We start from the raw sequence: 17,572 nt of genomic DNA, 5'->3' as shown, positions 1-17,572 counted from the left end.
TGAGAGCGGAAGGAGCGCACAGCAACCCAGGCACCCCAACCTCCTGTTCCTCCACACCACCTGTGATAGAGAATTTACATATCACATTGGATTCTTCAATCACTAGAGAACGCATTTTGAGCATGGAAGCAAGTCATCCTCGACTTCGAAGGACTGTCGAAAGAGGATTTGGTCTCCCCAATGTAGAGGAGACCACATCGTGAGCAACGAATAGAGTATACTAAATTGCAAGTACAATTAATTCACTGTTTCAACTGGTAGGAGTGTTTGGTGCTCTGAACAGTGGGAAGAGAGAGAAAGTAAAAGGACAGGTGTTGCATCTCCTGCACTTTCACTGGAATGTGCCATGGGATAGGGAGGGGGTCTTTGGGGTGATTGACAACCAGAGTGTCAGAGTTGGAGAGGTCACTTCACAATGCTAAAGGGGAAGGAAAAGGAAGATGCGTTTGCCAGTAGGATTGCTCTGGAGGTGGCAGAAAACATTGAGGATGATTCGTTGAATGTGGACACTGAAGATAGGGAAGGTAAGGACAAGGGGACCTGTGAGTGAGGGAAAGGGGTTAGAGTATAACTGTGGGAAACTGAGTCCAGCTGCACTGGCAGTCCTTCAATACCTTATTCATGTGAGCATTTTTCATGTGGCAAGTTATTCGATCACACTGGGAGCAGACGGAAGAAATTCTGTCTCAGAACCACCACACTAGGGTATGCACACTAACCGATAAAGCTGTGACAGCAAGCTGATGGCACCTGTTGCTTTCCCGCCTCACACAATTGTAGTCCCTGGAATTCAATGGACTCAGACACTGCTGCTCTGCCTACAAAGCTTAACAGAAAGTCTACAGCAGCAGTGGTGAGTTTAGTTTCTGAACGACCTGCAATAATAACTGAACAGGATCTGCAGCAGTTACTGACTACAAACTGCTAATTCCAGGGCCAATACATGTATCAAATAGGATGCTAATCCTGGACTTTTTTCCCTTCGTAGATCTGAAATGGAGACACAGATTGAGTGGGAAACATTCCCAGTGTTTAACACGTGTTTCAGCAACTTTTGTTATGCGGAATTATCAGTTATGTAATGGCAGTTCACTAATAGGAACAGGTATTTTTAATCCACTATCTAGATCCCACACTCTACCATTCCCTCTCAAACTATTTAAGACACTCCCTATAACCGCCCTCTGACCATATCTCAGGTGGCTGTTAATGGTCTGAACACACGCTCGTACATCTCACACCTTGCAACACGTGTCTGACTATACAACTCAATAAACCCCAGAGAAAAAACAAATTTCATAGGACTGAATCCCATAACACTGTTGCACAACTCAGTGTAATTCTGGTCTGATGTAAATCACATGTTAAATTAAAAATAACCACTCAAAACATACAAGGAGACAAAACCCAGTCCAATGTTACAGTTTATTTACAGTTATGTTACATTTCACACCAAGAGCCTCGGTCTCACAGATCCATGTCCAACATCGCAAGCCATCATTCCCGACAGAACAGGGGTCCCAGTTATTATACAAGTACTAAACACAATAAGCTTGACCCAGTCAGACAGTTTAGTCACTCTTCCCCAGGGTGTGCTTGTCAAACAGGTACTCTCCCAGGCCATTCTCAGGGGCTCCCAGTCTCTTCAGGTTGGTGATGTGATCTCCAAGCTTCTTGATCATCTTCACTTGTTCATCCAAGTAGTGAGTCTCCAGGAAGTCACACAACTGAAAGAGGGAAACTAGTTATGCCCAGCAGCAGATATAAAGGAATGTCAGCTTTCACTGGAGAATTTGGATTTTAATCCTATTGAACTGAAGGATAGTCAAGTGGTGCAATTGAGATGGATGGAATTACTGCATCATTAGATTAAACATACTGCACAATAGGTGCTCAGATCCTGGGATCACTGACATTTACTAGTCACTGTCCACAGTAGGCCAACTTCCCCCTTCCCTTCCCAAACAAAAAAAAGAGACACACCTGCATAAAGATATTAGGCATGAAGATCTTCTAAGTAGGCACCAAAACAGCAAGGTTCCACAACCTCCAACTTATCAGAAAGCCCACAAGAACTTACATGAGGGTCAGTGCTCCCAGTGGAGTGTTTGTGCAGATCCAGCAGACTCTGGTTCACATTCTTCTCCATCTGCAGAGCTCTCTGCATCGCCTCCAGACCATTGCTCCACTCATCCTGCTCTGGTTTCTGGAAAGAAAGTTCAAACAGTTCTCTTACAATGGATTAAACAAACATTAGAAAGTATTGAAAGAAATTAGGGGTGCAATCAAAAGTCTACTTTAACATGAATCTATGGGTTAGAATATAAAATTGCCATTAAGCTAACACAACCACTGGAATCATATCGATCAGGTAAAAAGCATAGATGTATTTAAGGGGAAGCTCAGCAGGTGCATGGAGAGAAAGGAATAGAATGATATGCTGATTGGGTTAGATAAAGCAATGTGGGAGGGGGCTCGCTGAAGTATAAACACCAGCAAAGACCAATTTGGCCAAATGGCCAGAGTCCTGTAAATTGAAAATAATTGCTTTGGAATATATTTGGAACAATCAGTCTAAGGGGAGCCAGACAGAAAGCCACTCATTTATTGACTCCGACCTTGATGTCCGCCAAGATGATCCATCCTCCACGCCGATTCTGGAATTCCATCAGTTTCTCAGCATGCTCACGTTCCTCATGTGACTGCTCCTTGAAGAACTCAGCAAAGTGACACAGGGCAACATCATCCCGGTCAAAGTAATAGGACTGCAGAGGGATCAGAAGAGTAGCTCGGTATTATATTGCAGAATCAGTCATCGTGTACAGTAATTCAACCTCAATATTTTGCTTTCGATCAAGGGTTCACAGTTGCACTGAACTTTTAACCCAATGAAAAACCACAGCCCAGCATCAAAGCCTTGATTTTTCCGTGTGGACGGGGGCAGGGGGTGGGGTTAATGCAAATGAAAGTATCCTAGATTTCCACCAATTCTTGCAGGAATGAATACTTCCTGACTTCCGTCCTACATGGTCCAACTCATTTTAAGATTGCAAAGATCGAGAAAGACCATGCAGTGATTTAGAGTAAGAATACAAATTCTGAATTCCATGCATGGAGTGCAGAATATTCTCCACAAACTTCAAGCTCAAAAGTTGCCAGGATCCTCAGAATGGGCCCACTTTTAGCCATCATTTGCATCATTTTTTTGGAGCAAGTTGGTTTTTTATTACGCAAGTTAAATAACCCACTTTTCCCCAATAAACTTGTTCCAGAGTAACTTAGTGAGGTACAATTTTTTTTTCCCTCCTGGGGCAATCCCAAACACTTACACCAGTTTGTTATTTATGCCACTTTGACCAGCTAACATTTAAACCAAATCAACTTAGGTCAGCGTATGTGGCCAGCTCTGAAAAACATTGTGGGCAGTTAAGAAATTGGCACAGGTAAGTAAGTAAGGACCTGCACCCAATCACCTAACATTACAAATAAAAAAAAAAATTTAATATAACTAAAAATAAAGAACTCAAGTAAACAATTAAATAACTAAATATTTGAAGTAAATCCTACCTTGGGCCAGGGAAGGCATCGGGCCGGCCAGTACAGGAGACCATTCGGCATGGGATGGGGCGGTCAGCAAAGACGCATCGGGATGGAGGTGAATGGTGGGCTCAGCAGCATCTTGGGTAGGGTGCTGCCAGCCTGGGCTGCACTCAGACACAGGCGACCATTCGGCCAGGAGAGCAAAAATCATCAGGTCCTGCTGACAGCTTGCAGGATACGCTGCAAGGGCGAGGAGCATGGGCACAAACTCCACTGCGCATGCGACAACTATCAGCAGTGTTTTCAGCGCAGAGCTGTAACTCAAGCACCCACCCCCCCCCACTCCACCATGGATGCCATGCCACACCACGACCTGGGAAACTCGGCAGAGGGGTTAAGATACCAAGTAAGTTTTTTGTCACCTTTTCTAGTGCAAAGTCAGCACATAAAAGGGTCAGTGCGCCAAAAAAAAAATGGGTTGGCCAAAATTGGGCCCAATAAGTGAACTGGATACAGCACAGAATTTAGTAAATTCACATTACAGAGTTTCCATTGTGAATTAGTCTAAAATGCAAAACTCACCATAGAGAGATAAACATAGGAGGAATAGAGCTCCATGTTGATCTGCTTGTTGACAGCATCCTCACAGTCCTGCTGGTAGTTCTGACGCACTTGAGAAACCCTCTTCATTTCTTGTCACAAATCTAAACCTTGTTAAAGCAACAAACTGAGATTTAACCAACCTCAAACCCCTTCTATATACTGCTGGATAATCCAGGGTGTGGCAGAGTAGATGATGAGTGACAGTCCTCATTACCCAATCAGAAGTTACAGCCTCTCAGAGCACCAATCTACTAAAGGGAGGAGGGAGATGCACTCCCAGAGTCAGTCAGATCTTTGAAGAATGAGAATCATTGGCTGACAACTCAATGAGGATCTCAATTGTCCTAACTTTCCTCAAACACAGTTCAAATATCCAGAATCACAGGTTGAAAGGAATCCTCTACTCTTTAGGCTAATCAATTGGGAAAAAATTAAACCATGTGTCCCCTTTATAAGGATGAATAAACAATAAGTTCCAAATATGACAAAACTAACAAGCACTTTTCAGATTATAATTTAGTTCCCTGTATCCACGCTGCACTCCAGTCCCTCTGGTGCCCACCGTTCATGGAAAGCCTCCAGCATACCGGCAGACACCGCGTGGTCCCTCTTCAGGGACACCCGGGCAGGGACATAGCCGCGGAAGAGAGACAGGCTGGTGGAGAGAACACCCCATCGACCGTGCTCTGCCTGGACCAGTTAATGGCCACCTTGAAAGGTTCATTGAATCCTCTGTTGTTTGGGAGTTACTGTCTTTTTAATAGTTCTGAATGGTTGTGTGGGTTGGTCATTTGCAGGTATCTGCGGATTTGCTGCAAAATCCAAACAGATCAGTGAGTCTGCAAAGCAACCGACAGTGGGTTAGATGAATTCAAAGTGCTCACGATCAATGCGTCAAACACAAGTGCTCAGATACTCCATCACTTCCAAGTTTAGTGAGCAGCTGTACACACATCAGCTAGAATGTGGAGGGAACCATAGCATGTTCTGTTCATGTTTTTTAATCATTAAATTTTAGAAGCAATGAAATAGACTGCAGGCCAAAAAGGAAGACTTGCATTTATATAGCGCCTTTCACAATCCCAGGCTGTCCCTGACCGCTTCACAGCCAATGAAGTACATTTTGAAGCACAGTGACTGTTGTAATGTAGGAAATATGGCAGCCAATTTGCACGCAGCAAGGCCCCACAAACAGCAAGGTGAACATGACCACATTATCTGTTCTCAGTAACATTGGTTGAGGAATAAATATTGACCTGAACACTGGGGATAACTCCCCTGCTCTTCTTCAAAGTATTCTGTTATGTCCAGCTCAGAGGGCAGTCAGGGCCATGGTTGAACGTCTCATCTGAAAAACAACAACTCCGACAGAGCAGCACTCCCTCATGACTGCACTCTAGTGTCAGCCGAGATTCTGTGCTCACGTCTATGGAGTGGAGACTTCAACCCACAACCTTCTGACTCAGAGACGAGAGTGCTACCCACTGAGTCCATCTGACTGATCTCCGAAATTAAATGCTCTCAGTTACCCACTCTGCCAATAACTAACTCAATCATCTGTGAAATCTCGAATTTATCTGCCTCCGGTGATCCCAGTCTCATCTTTCGTGTTAGACCATGTGTTAGAGCTGAGCGCAGAGAGAGGTAGGGAAATATAAAACAAGATTGATACAAACAGCAGGAGCTTGAGCCAAGTGCTGCACAGCAAGGGGAAGGCAGGCTGAAGAGATGGAGAAAGCAGCCAGGTAACTATAGGAGGAATTACTGGAGATTTGGTCTCATTGCTTGGAACTTCGTCTGAGTTTGCAAATGCCCAAGTTTGGATGTCGCTGGCAAGGCCGACATTCATTGCCTATCCCTAGTTGCCCTGAGAAGGTGCTGGTGAGACTCCTTCTTGAACCTTCAGGTACTCAATGTTTGAGAGACGCCTTGCTCGGTCACTTCAGAGAGCATTTGCTGGAATTCTTTGAGGATGTAACAAACAGGATGGATAAAGGGGAACCAGTGGATGTGGTATATTTGGAATTCCAGAAGGTATTTGACAAGGTGCCACATAAAAGGTTACTGTACAAGATAAAAGTTCACAGGGTTGGGGTTAATATATTTGCATTGATAGAGGATTGGCTAACGAACAGAAAACAGAGTCGAGATAAATGGTTCATTCTCTGGTTGGCAATCAGTAACTAGTGGGGTGCCGCAGTGATCAGTGCTGGGACACCAACTATTTACAATCTATATTAACGACTTGGAAGTAGGGACTGAGTGTAATGTAGCCAAGTTTGCTGATGATCAAAGATTGGAGGAAAAGCAATGTGTGAGGAGGACACAAAAATACATAGACAGGCTAAGTGAATGGGCAAAATTTGGCAGATGGAGTATAATGTTAGAAAGTGTGAGTTCATGCACTTTGGCAGAAAAAAAATCAAAGAGCTAGTTATTATTTAAATGGAGAAAGATTGCAAAGTGCTTCAGTACAGCGGGACCTGGGGATACTTGTGTATGAAACACCAAAGGATAGTATGCAGGTACAGCACGTGATCAGGAAGGCCAATAGAATCTTGGCCTTTATTGCAAAGGGGATGGAGTATAAAGCAGGGAAGTCTTACTCCAGCTATACAGGGCACTGGTGAGGCCACACCTGGAATACTGTGTGCAGTTTTGGTTTCCACATTTACGAAAGCATATACTTGCTTTGGAGGCTGTTCAGTGAAGGTTCACGGAGTTGATTCCGGAAATGAGGGGGGTGACTTATGAGGAAAGGTTGAGAAGGTTGGGCTTCAACTCATTGGAATTCAGAATAATGAGAGGTGATCTTATCGAAACATATAAGATTACGAGGGGGCTTGACAAGGTGGATGCAGAGGGGATGTTTCCACTGATGGGAGAGACTAGAACTACAGGGCATGATCTTACAATAAGGGTCCGCCAATTTAAAACTGAGATGAGGAGAAATTTCTTCACCCAGAGGAATGTAGATCTGTGGAATTCGCTGCCTCACAGAGCTGTGGAAGCTGGGACATTGAATAAATTTAAGACAGAAATAAACAGTTTCTTAAACAATAAGAGGATAAGGGGTTATGGGGAGCGGGTAGGGAAGTGGAGCTGAGTCCATGATCAGAACAGCCATGATCTTATTGAACGGCAGAGCAGGCTCATGGGGCCATATGGTCTACTCCTGTTCCTATTTCTTATGTTCTTATGTTCTTATGTAAGCATCAACCACATCACTGTGCAAATGGAGTCACATGTAAGGACGGCAGGTTTCCTTCCTGAAAAGGAAATTAGTGAGCCAACTGGATTTTTACAACAATCCAAAAAGTCCATGGTTACTGATATCAGTTTGTTATACATTTTAAACTGAATCCAAATGATGGTGGGATTTGAACTCACATTCCGTGTATTATTGGTCCAGGCCTCTGGATTACTAGTCCAGTAACACAACCACTGCACTATTGTACCCCTAACATATAGCTTGAAAAATGCTGAATCTCCTCTTTGAGTCAGGACAGTTTAAAGGCTGCAATGAGACTGTGGTAATTCCATACCTATTGTATCCTGGTAATCACCGGTATTTGAATTCAAACAACAGTATATTTAATTTATAACTGATGGGAAAGGCTCATATCCATTAATTGCAAATGAACTATTTTGGTCCATTATAGTCAACAATTACATTTAGATGAATATGACTCAAAGAGAAAACTGCACAATGTTAAATCATTCTCCATGACCTTTGGCCTAAATCACAGAGGCTGGTAGTATATAGATTAGCAGTTTACATTAAGATATCGAACTGTGTTCCCAATTCTAACTTTCCACACGATACGTAAACTTAGTGAGACCTCATCCAGCGTTCCTGTTGCTTTGGATCGATACCTGCTTCAGCGATCACATTCCTAGTGTTCCCAAAATAGAAAGCCTATCAGCAGTAATTCTTGGGGGTTGTATATTCAGAAGGTATAGACTCTGTACTGTAATAGCACACCCTTGGCAAATTGGTTCAAACATGAGCGGTGAGGTCTTACCGTGACCAGATTACACTGAAATCTCTTTCTCCAGTTCACCCAACTTTAAAACCAGTTAAAGGCTAATATTAGACTTGTAGCTATGACCATCTGAGGCCACCACTGAACCAAAGGCAGTATTCTGAAGGGGAAGAGATTAAAACAGCCACATGTCCAAGCACATCAGGTTTGATCAAGATTACAACTAATTTCTCAGCAGAAGATGATCTTGTTTAATGCAAGGTCACACGACATTGATCTGAAAATGCGTTCAGTTACTTAAAAGAAGAAAAGGAACAAAAGCAAAATACTGCGGATGCTGGAAATCTGAAAGAAAAACAGAAACTGCTGGAAATACTCAACAGATTGGGCAGCATCTATGGAGAGAGAAAAATAGTTAACGTTTCAGGTCGATGACATTTTGTCGGAACTGGAAAAAGTTAGAGATGTAACAGATTTTAAGCAAGTGCAGGGGCAGGGAAAGGGTGGGTGAGTGGAGGAAAGAACAAAAGGGAAGGTCTGTGATAGGGTGGAAGGCCGGAGTGATTAAATGACAAAAGGTATGAAAGTACAAAGCAAATGCAGATGGTAATGGGACAAGTAAAGGAACAAAAGATGTGTCTAGAAGAGGTGTAAATGGGTGCAGCAGAATCAACAGATGCAGTATGAAAAAAATAGGGACAGAGGTTATGATCTGAAATTTTTGAACTCGTTGTTGAGTCCAGAAGGTTGTAATGTGCCCAATAGAAAGCTGAGGAGGTTATGTTGAGCTTCACTAGAACAGTGCAAGGGTCCGAGGACAGAGAGGTTAGAGTGAGAGTGGAGCGGAGAATTAACTTGACAGACGATCGGAAAATCTAGGTCACCATTGAAGACTGAACAGAGGTATTTCGCAAAGCGGTCACCCAATCTGCATTTGCTCTTCCCAGTATAGAGGAGACCACATCGTGAGCTGCGAATAGAGTATACTCAATTGGAAGAAGTATAAGTAAATTGCTGTTTTACCTGGAAGGAGTGTTTGGGGATCTGAACAGTGGGATGGGAGGAGGTAAAAGGGCAGGTGTTGCATGTCCTTCACAAGAATGTGCCAAAGGAAAGGGAGGGAGTGTTGGAGGTGATTGAGGAGTGGACCAGGGTGTCATGGAGGGAGAGATCCCTTAGGAATGCTGAAAGGGGAGGGGAAGTGAAAATGTGTTTGGTGATGGGAGGTGGCAGAAATGGCGGACGATTATCCATTGAATGTGATGGCTGGTGGGGTGAAAGGTGAGTATAAGGGGATCAGTATTATGGTTCTGGGAGGGTGGGGAAGGGGTGAGATTAGAGCTGCGAGAAATGGAACGGACACCATCAAGAGCCATGTTCACCACGGAGAGGATATAGGGTTGAAACCGCAGCTCAGGGTCAAATAGAATGACGTGGTTGTGAACAGTCTGGTTCAGCCTCAGATAGTGTCCAGGAAGAGGGATAGAGTCTGTGGCTGGGGAACAGAGAAGTATATTTAAAAATAAAGTACCTGATTTGTGTTGTAATACTTTTATTGAATGGATATAACAAAGATTGGTGTGCAGCTGACCACACTCTAGAAATATTACAGAATAGTGCAAGATATTGACCTATTGTGACACCATATTCTAGAATACTAACACTCAGTGAACCATGGGACATTAGGAGATTAGACATACTTCGTATAAATTCTGTTCCCGGAGATGATGGTGCACTCCAGTCCCTCTGGAGCCCACCTCTCATGGAAGGCTGCGAGCGTTCCGGTGGACACCGCATGTTCCATCTCCAGGGACACACTGGCATGAATGTAGCCGCAGAAGAGAGGCAGGCAGTCGGGCTGAACGACCCCCTCGACCGCCCGCTGTTTGGACCGGTTAATGGCCACCATGGCCAGGCCCACACGGTGGCCTTCCAACCTACTCACTTTCCTCCGCACAGGATGGCCAAAGAGCAGGAGCCTGGGACTGAAGTGCAGCCAAAAATCAAGGAGCAGCCCCTTCAAATAATGGAAGAGAGGCTGCAACCTCACACAGTGTACACAGACTCTTCTGGACCACAGAAATTGTAGGTGGCCAGGGAGTCTGTGAATCAACATAAAACCTTATTGCACAGGATTGTCTTGTGCAAACCATCTGGCTAAGATCCTAATTAATAAAGGGAGGACTCCCTTTAGGGACCCCCGCCTCCTCAAGAGAGCAAGATGGTGCGCCATGGCATGTCAACAGCTCTACAACTATTTTTGTAAAACTTTAATTCAAGTGCCCCCTTATTAAAAGGGGCGCTAGAACCGACAAATTAAACTTTTGAACATTAAACCAATCAAATTAAAATTTTGTTGGCGGGGGTGATACACTCCCGTCCCCACCTTTCATGGAAGGCCACGAATGTACTGGTGGACACCGCCTGCTCCATCTCCAGGAACAACCTGGCTCGAGCGTAACCGCGGAAGAGAGGCAGGCGTTCAAGCTAAAGAAGCTCCTCAACCGCCCACTGACTGGACCAATTAATGGCCACCTTGGCAATGCCTGAGCAGTCCGACAAGGAGGCCTTCCGACCTAACAACTCCCCTCCGCACAGGATGCCCAAAGATCAGTAGTGTGGGACTGAAGACTAGAAGTTTAACTGGACTAGCCACATAAATACTGTGGCAACAAGCTTGGTCAGAGGCTGGGTATTCTGCATTGTGTGTCTCACCTCATAACCCAAAGCCATTCCACCATCGACAAGGCACAAGTCAGGAGTGCGCTGCAATACTTTCCACTTGCCTGAATGAGTGCAGCTCCAACAATTCCCCAGAAACTCAACACCATCCCGGACAAAGCAAGGATTTGGCACCCCATCCATCACCAACATTCACTGTCTCCACCACCAGTGCACCGTGGCTGCAGTGTGCACTATCAACAAAATGCACTGCAGCAGCTACCAACCCAGAAGCTCTACCAACTAGAAGGACACGGGCAGCAGCCACATGGGAACACCACCACCACCTGCAAGCTCCGCACCATTCTGACTTGTTAATATATCGCCATTGGGTCAAAATCATGGAACTCCCACCGTAACAACAGTGCAAGTGTACCTTTGCCACAGGCCTGTAAGGTGGTTGCTTACCACCACATTCTCATGGGCATTAAATGCTTGCCTTGCTAGTGATGCCCACATCCCAGAATAAAACATTAACAGATAGACTAAAGATGGCAATATAATTTCACCCAGTGCAGTTCTCAAAGTTCCTCAATTAACTTCAAAACACTGGATAATTGCAGCTCCAGCATCAACAACATTTTAATCCATTCATGTATGTAAAGCCAGGGGGATTTGGAAAGGATGATTGCTGTTTGGTATGAAATGCACAATAGGACCAAATACAAAAATGGTAGAGGTACTTGTATTGGTTTATAAGTTGATGGAACAGGCCTAGCAGGAGATGGGCAGGTTGGAGTTGCAGGATAAGTATCTATTTAATGTCAGTGTTTTTCTTGATACACTTACTCCTTCCGATATCTGAACAAATGATCCAATAGATAAAAACCTACACTAGCAGCTGCATAATTTAAATTTTATTAAATACATCTAAAAATAAAAGCTAGTATCAATACTGGTGATCATGAAACCCAGGTCAGTAATGTTTCAGAAAGGAAATCTTCCAACTTACACCAGCAGGCCTATATGTGACTCCAGACCTGTAGCCAGGTGGTTGACTCAACTTCCTGTTGAAATGGCATAGCAAGCCACTCAGTTGTACCAGGTGACTCACCTTCAAGGGCAATTGGAGATAGGCAATAAATGCTGAGCAGGAGCTTAGACATTGCTGCAGTTACTTGCTCTTTACCCACACAATTTAACAGGGAGTCTATAAGAAGCAGTAGTGCATTATTTACTGAACTACCCACAGTAATAACTGAATGCAAAGTGCACAGATGAATTCAAGGGGAAGCTAGAAAGGAATAAAAAAGTATATATATATGCTAATAGGTCCAGAATAACAACCAGCATGGACCAGATGGTATTTTTCTGTCCAATTCTGAACATTGACACCTGTAAAGATAGACATCAAGAGCCAAAGACATTTAGAAACATTAAGCTGTCACAGCACACAAACCCAGGCTGACTCATGGCTCATTAATGTACAAAGTTTCTTACTAAATCCTTATGCAATTCTTTGATGCAAACAAGGTTATGTAAATTGAAACATAAGCAACCACAAACATACAAAGAGATAAAACCTAGTCCAATGTTGAACAGTTTATTTACTGTTTGTTACATTTCACATCAGGAGCCCAGGTCTCACAGCTTTGTACAAACTCAGAAGCCATCCTTCCCTACAGGATGGAGGTCTTAATTATATAAATATAATATGCTTGATCCAGTCAGTCAGTTTAGTCACTCTCCCCCAGAGTGTGCTTGTCAAACAGGTACTCTCCCAGGCCATTCTCAGGGGCTCCCAGTCTCTTCAGGTTGGTGATGTGATCCCAAGCTTCTTGATCATCTTCACTTGTTCATCCAAGTAGTGAGTCTCCAGGAAGTCACACAACTGAAAGAGGGAAACTAGTTATGTCCAGCAGCAGATATCAAGGAATGTCACCTTCCCCTTGAGTTTGGATTTGAATCCTCACACTGGAGGATAGTCAAGTGATGCAATTGAGATTGATGCAATTACTGCATCATTAGATTAAACTTACTGCACAATACATGCTCAGATCCTGGGGTCACGGACACATTTACAATAACTGTCCACAGCCGCACCCTCCCCCGCCCCCCCCGCCCCACCAAAAAAGCTATTGTGCATGGAGAACTTTTAATTGGGTTCAAGGACAACAATTTCTCAACTTAAGCCCACATCATTGAAAAAAAAACTTACATGAGGGTCTGTCCTCAGTGGAGAGTTTGTGCAGATCCAGTAGGCTCTGGTTCACATTCTTCTCCATCTGCAGAGCTCTCTGCATCGCCTCCAGACCATTGCTCCACTCATCCTGCTCTGGTTTCTAGGAAGAAAGAAAATTAACAGTTCACTTACACTGAATTAAGCAAACATGAGAAAGTATAGAACAAAATTAGGGGTGAATCAATTATCTACATTAGCATGAACCAATATCTAGGCCATAATTACTGGAGTTATATTGAGGGGGAATTTAAAGGACATTTTTTTTTTTGAAGCAGAAACAAGGCATGTGAATGGGGAGAAAGGAATAGAACAATATGCTGAGGGGGTGAGGTGAAGCAAGGTGGGAGGAGGCTCACTGGAGTATAAACACTAGCAAAGACCAGCTTAACAAATGGCTTGTTTATGCTGCATATTGTTTGGTTCCAATCAGTCCAAGGGGACTGAGAAAGAAGACCACAAGTTTATTAAATCCAACCTTGATGTCAGACAAGATGATCCGTCCTCCACGCCGATTCTGGAATTCCATCAGTTTCTCAGCATGCTCACATTCCTCATGTGACTGCTCCTTGAAGAACGCCGCAAAGTGACGCAGGGCAACATCATCCCGGTCAAAGTAGAAGGACTGCGGAGAGATCAGAAGCGTAGTTGGATATTGCATGGCAGACCATTATCCTGGGCCTTGTAATGGAAACTACCTACTTAACTAACCTGGTACAGACAGTGAATAATTTTACAATGAAATCTGGAAACTTATTGATTTGCAAAAGAACCAGTGGAATTATTATTATTATTTATTTATTAATTAAAGATGCATGCAGGGCATGAAAGGTTGGTGGAAGCAGATTAAATGTCAACATTCAAAAGGAAATTGGATAAATATTGGACAGATCCATGGGAACATGCAGGGAGTGGACGAGTTGCATCACTCCACCCAACATTCAGCGAGGCACAATGGACTGAATTGGCCTCCTGTGCTGCATCATTCCATGATCACCAATTCAGCTTTGATTGAACATGCTCAAAACTGGAACCTTAATCTTGGCACCCTATATTCATTGTAGCTCTGGAAATTAGTGAAGGAACTTCAAGCTTTATACCCTTCTGGTCACCAGAAATCACAATCATTGTTTATTAACCCAGATATATTTTCTATAGGCTAGTGAAGGGGAACTATTAGAACTCTAATCAGACCCCTTAAAGTCTGAGATGTGGTCACAGTTGTAAGGTTCAAAAATCCACAGCCGCATTTGAAACACCGTAAGGACAAGGAAACTAACATTAATATGGACAATAGCTCTGAATCAAAACTATGAATCACTGCAGGAATGGTCCACTGACTCCCAGGACTGTAACAAAGGACCCACAGACTTTCAGGCACCTACATGCACTGAAACAATACCCTGGTCCTCACAGCTGTGTGTACCGGTGACATCTTCTGATTAAATATGCAAAGCTATTTCCCCACCCAAAATTACACAATGGACCACCCACTGGCTTTGAGCACGAAAAGACCAGAATGGAATTGAATACAAATATAGGACACAACCACCAGAAAGAACAGTTGTGGACAGAGTTCACAGGGGAGGAGAGGAGTGGAGAGGAAAAGACTTGCAGGAGTTGGAGAAAAACAGTTTGGGGTCAGTTCTTGAAAAGGCTGCTGGAGGGGGAATGTAGCTGGAGCAGTAGGAAAAACAGTTTGGGGTCAGTTCTTGAAAGGGCTGCTGGCTGTTGGGGGGAAAGGAGCTGAGAGGCTTTTGCAAACTTTGATTTTGGTCGAGACTAAAAACCCACGAGCCAACCTCCTGGTTGGTAAGTGGCAGCAGGTGCTGCTGTTAGCCCTGAACACACTGGACAGGGAGAAAATAGCAGAAGCATCAGGCTGGGGTATGCAGAGCTGTGCAGACCTGGACAACTGGTTCAATAACCTGGATTCACAGCTGTAGTCTGAGGATAACCGAGGCAGATAAAAGAAACCTACGCAACATCGAAGAGGAAAACCGAACATAAAACCCACCCTAGAGGGACCCAGAGCTGAAATAAGTGCTACAGAACCCCAGAGTTGATTAGGATTGAGTGTATAGCCCAAACCCCCTCACTTAAATTAGGATAGGAATTGGTAGGAAGGGTGGGAGTGGGAGGTGTGGTTGTGTGAGTGGAATGTTTTAACCTCTTGTTTTCCCCTTCCCTGTTGCAAGATTTTTCAGGTTATTGAAATGAGATTTTGCCATTACTGCTATTTTATGACCTCTTCCTATGCCCTGTTTGCTATTCTAAACAAACATTAGCCATTTTGTACTCTTATCCACTGTCTGGTGCCACGTTACTCACCCACCCTCAAATTGCACACAGACCCCAAGGGGGGTGTGGATTCGAACCCACACCCCAAGCTCCCCTAACAGTACATAATTCACATCATACAAAAAAAGGAGAAAAACTGGTCCAGTTTTACTGGCTACATTCATCCCAAGGAACCAAATCTACCACAAGCAGCATTAATTTGGCACCTTCAACGCTAGACAAGGCATTTCAGGAGAACCAGATACCAAGGAATAGAAGTTACCAGAAGCCCTCAGAATTTGAGGAACTTAGTGATTGTCACAGGGGAGGAAGGCAGAGCTTTTGAGAGAGAGTTCCACTGAGTAGGGACATGATTGCTTAAGGCTTTAAAACCAAGCAAAGAGTTAGAGAAAAGACAGAAGGGTACAAACTTGTACTTAAAATTAGAGGAGAAAAATAGGAAAATGAGTAGGCCATTCAGCCCCTCAATCTTGCTCCACATTCAATTTCATTATAGCTCATCTGTAGCTTAACTCCATTTACCCTTATCCAACAAAAACCTCAGCCTCAGCCCATGAAAGTCTATAGAGTGATTTAGACTGAGGATATAAATTCAGAATTCACAGCTCAAGAGCCTAGGAAATTGAGTAGTTAAGATTCAAGATACTCAATATAGTTTAGCTACTGCAAAGAACAGAGATAAGTGTATTAAGGAATATACATGAAAATGAATAGCATTACATTATTACTTCAAAAATGAATCCTCAGGGACATAGTTTGGGGTGGGGGAGGGACGGGGGGGACGGGGGTTGGGAATACAGCATAGAATTCAGTCAATTCTCATTACATAGTCTCCATTGTGAAGCGGTCAAATATACAAAATTCACCATAAGAGAGATAAACATAGGAGGAATAGAGCTCCATGTTGATCTGCTTGTTGACAGCATCCTCACAGTCCTGGTGGTAGTTCTGACGCACTTGAGAAGCCATCTAGATTCTTTTTCACAAATCAAAACTTTGTGGAAGCAACAAACTCCTGTAAAGATTCAACCAACCACATATGCCTGTATTTATACTGTTGGATAATCCAGGGTGTGGCAGCCTGCAGGATGATTGACAGTCCTCAATAACCAATCAGAAGTTGCAGCATCTCAGAGCATCAATCAGGTAATGGGAAGAGGGAAGATGGACTCCCAGAGCCAGTCAGATCTTTGAAGAATGAGCATCATTGGCTGACAACTCAATGAGGATCTCAATTGTCCTAACTTTCCTCAAACATAGTTCAAATATCCAGAGTCACAGGTTTCATTGGATTCTCTATTCTTTGGGCTATTCAATTAGATTGCTTAAGGCTTTAAAACCACTAAAGCAAAAAAAGTGTTAGAGAAAAGACAGAAGGGAACAAACTGGTACTTACAATTACAGGAGGAGAAAAACACTAGGAATACAAGTAGGCCATTCAGCCCCTCAATCCTGCTCCACATTCAATTTCATTATAGCTCATCTGTAGTTTAATTCCATTTAACCTTATCCAACAAAAATCTCAGCCTTAACCCATGAAAAGCTATGGAGTGATTTAGATTAAGGATACAAATTCAGAACTCACAGCTCACAAGAGCACAGGAAATTGAGTCGCTAAGATTCAAGATACTCAAAATTGAGTTTAGCTACTGCAAGAAACAGATAAGTGGATTAAATAATATACATGAAGATGAATTGCATTACATTATAGCTTCAAAAATGAATCCACCTGGGCATTGTTTGGGGTGGGGGGAGTGAGGAATACAGCATAGAATTTAGTCAATTCTCATTACATAGTCTCCATTGTGAAGTGGTCAAATATACAAAACTCACCATAGAGAGATAAACATAGGAGGAATAGAGCTCCATGTTGATCTGCTTGTTGACAGAATCCTCACAGTCCTGGTGGTAGTTCTGACACACTTGAGCAGCCATCTTATTTTTTTTATATATTGAAGTCTAAATTTGATGAAGTACCAAACTGAGATTTAACTAACCTCAAACTCCTGTATTTATACTGCTGGATAATCGAGGGTGCGGCAGCCTAGATAATTGTCCAATCAGATATTGCAGCCTCTCAGAGCACCAATCATGTAAAGGGAGGAGGGGAAATGGACTCCCAGAGCCAGTCAGATCTTTGAAGAATGAGCATCATTGGTTGACAACTCAATAAGGATCACAATTGTCCTAAACACAGTTCAAATATCCAGAATCACAGCTTTAATCTTAAGGCTAATCAATT

General features: G+C 43.3%; 2 protein-coding genes across 2 annotated transcripts; both read right to left on the bottom strand.

Annotated features, from left to right (window-relative positions):
• Positions 1-1,571: 1,571 nt before the first annotated feature.
• On the bottom strand, positions 1,572-4,230 carry LOC139262631 (ferritin heavy chain B-like). The gene is made up of 4 exons (XM_070877783.1): positions 4,123-4,230; positions 2,619-2,765; positions 2,081-2,206; positions 1,572-1,727 (listed from the first exon to the last, which is right to left on the bottom strand). Exons 1-4 carry the CDS (start codon positions 4,228-4,230, stop codon positions 1,572-1,574), a joined length of 537 nt encoding a protein of 178 aa, XP_070733884.1.
• A 4,774-nt stretch (positions 4,231-9,004) lies between these two features.
• Positions 9,005-17,265, bottom strand: LOC139262630 (ferritin heavy chain, oocyte isoform-like). Its single transcript, XM_070877782.1, has 4 exons — positions 17,164-17,265; positions 13,508-13,654; positions 13,009-13,132; positions 9,005-9,099 (listed from the first exon to the last, which is right to left on the bottom strand). The coding sequence occupies exons 1-4, from the start codon at positions 17,263-17,265 to the stop codon at positions 9,005-9,007; spliced, it is 468 nt and encodes a 155-aa protein (XP_070733883.1).
• Between the last annotated feature and the right edge of the window lie 307 nt (positions 17,266-17,572).

Source organism: Pristiophorus japonicus, chromosome 4 (assembly GCF_044704955.1).
Source record: "Pristiophorus japonicus isolate sPriJap1 chromosome 4, sPriJap1.hap1, whole genome shotgun sequence".
Classification (NCBI taxonomy): domain Eukaryota; kingdom Metazoa; phylum Chordata; class Chondrichthyes; family Pristiophoridae; genus Pristiophorus; species Pristiophorus japonicus.
This window is presented reverse-complemented; position numbering and strand designations above follow the sequence as displayed.

Coding starts and splice junctions, on each gene's coding strand:
- LOC139262631 (XM_070877783.1), bottom strand. CDS start 4,230: ATGAAGAGGGTTTCTCAAGTGCGTCAGAACTACCAGCAGGACTGTGAG. Junction 2,207..2,618: donor TCATCTTGGCGGACATCAAG/GTCGGAGTCAAT, acceptor CTTTCTTTCCAG/AAACCAGAGCAGGATGAGTG. Junction 1,728..2,080: donor CTGGGAGCACTGACCCTCAT/GTAAGTTCTTGT, acceptor TCCCTCTTTCAG/TTGTGTGACTTCCTGGAGAC.
- LOC139262630 (XM_070877782.1), bottom strand. CDS start 17,265: ATGGCTGCTCAAGTGTGTCAGAACTACCACCAGGACTGTGAGGATTCT. Junction 13,655..17,163: donor CCTATGTTTATCTCTCTATG/GTGAGTTTTGTA, acceptor ATCTCTCCGCAG/TCCTTCTACTTTGACCGGGA. Junction 9,100..13,008: donor CACTGAGGACAGACCCTCAT/GTAAGTTTTTTT, acceptor CTCTATTCGCAG/CTCACGATGTGGTCTCCTCT.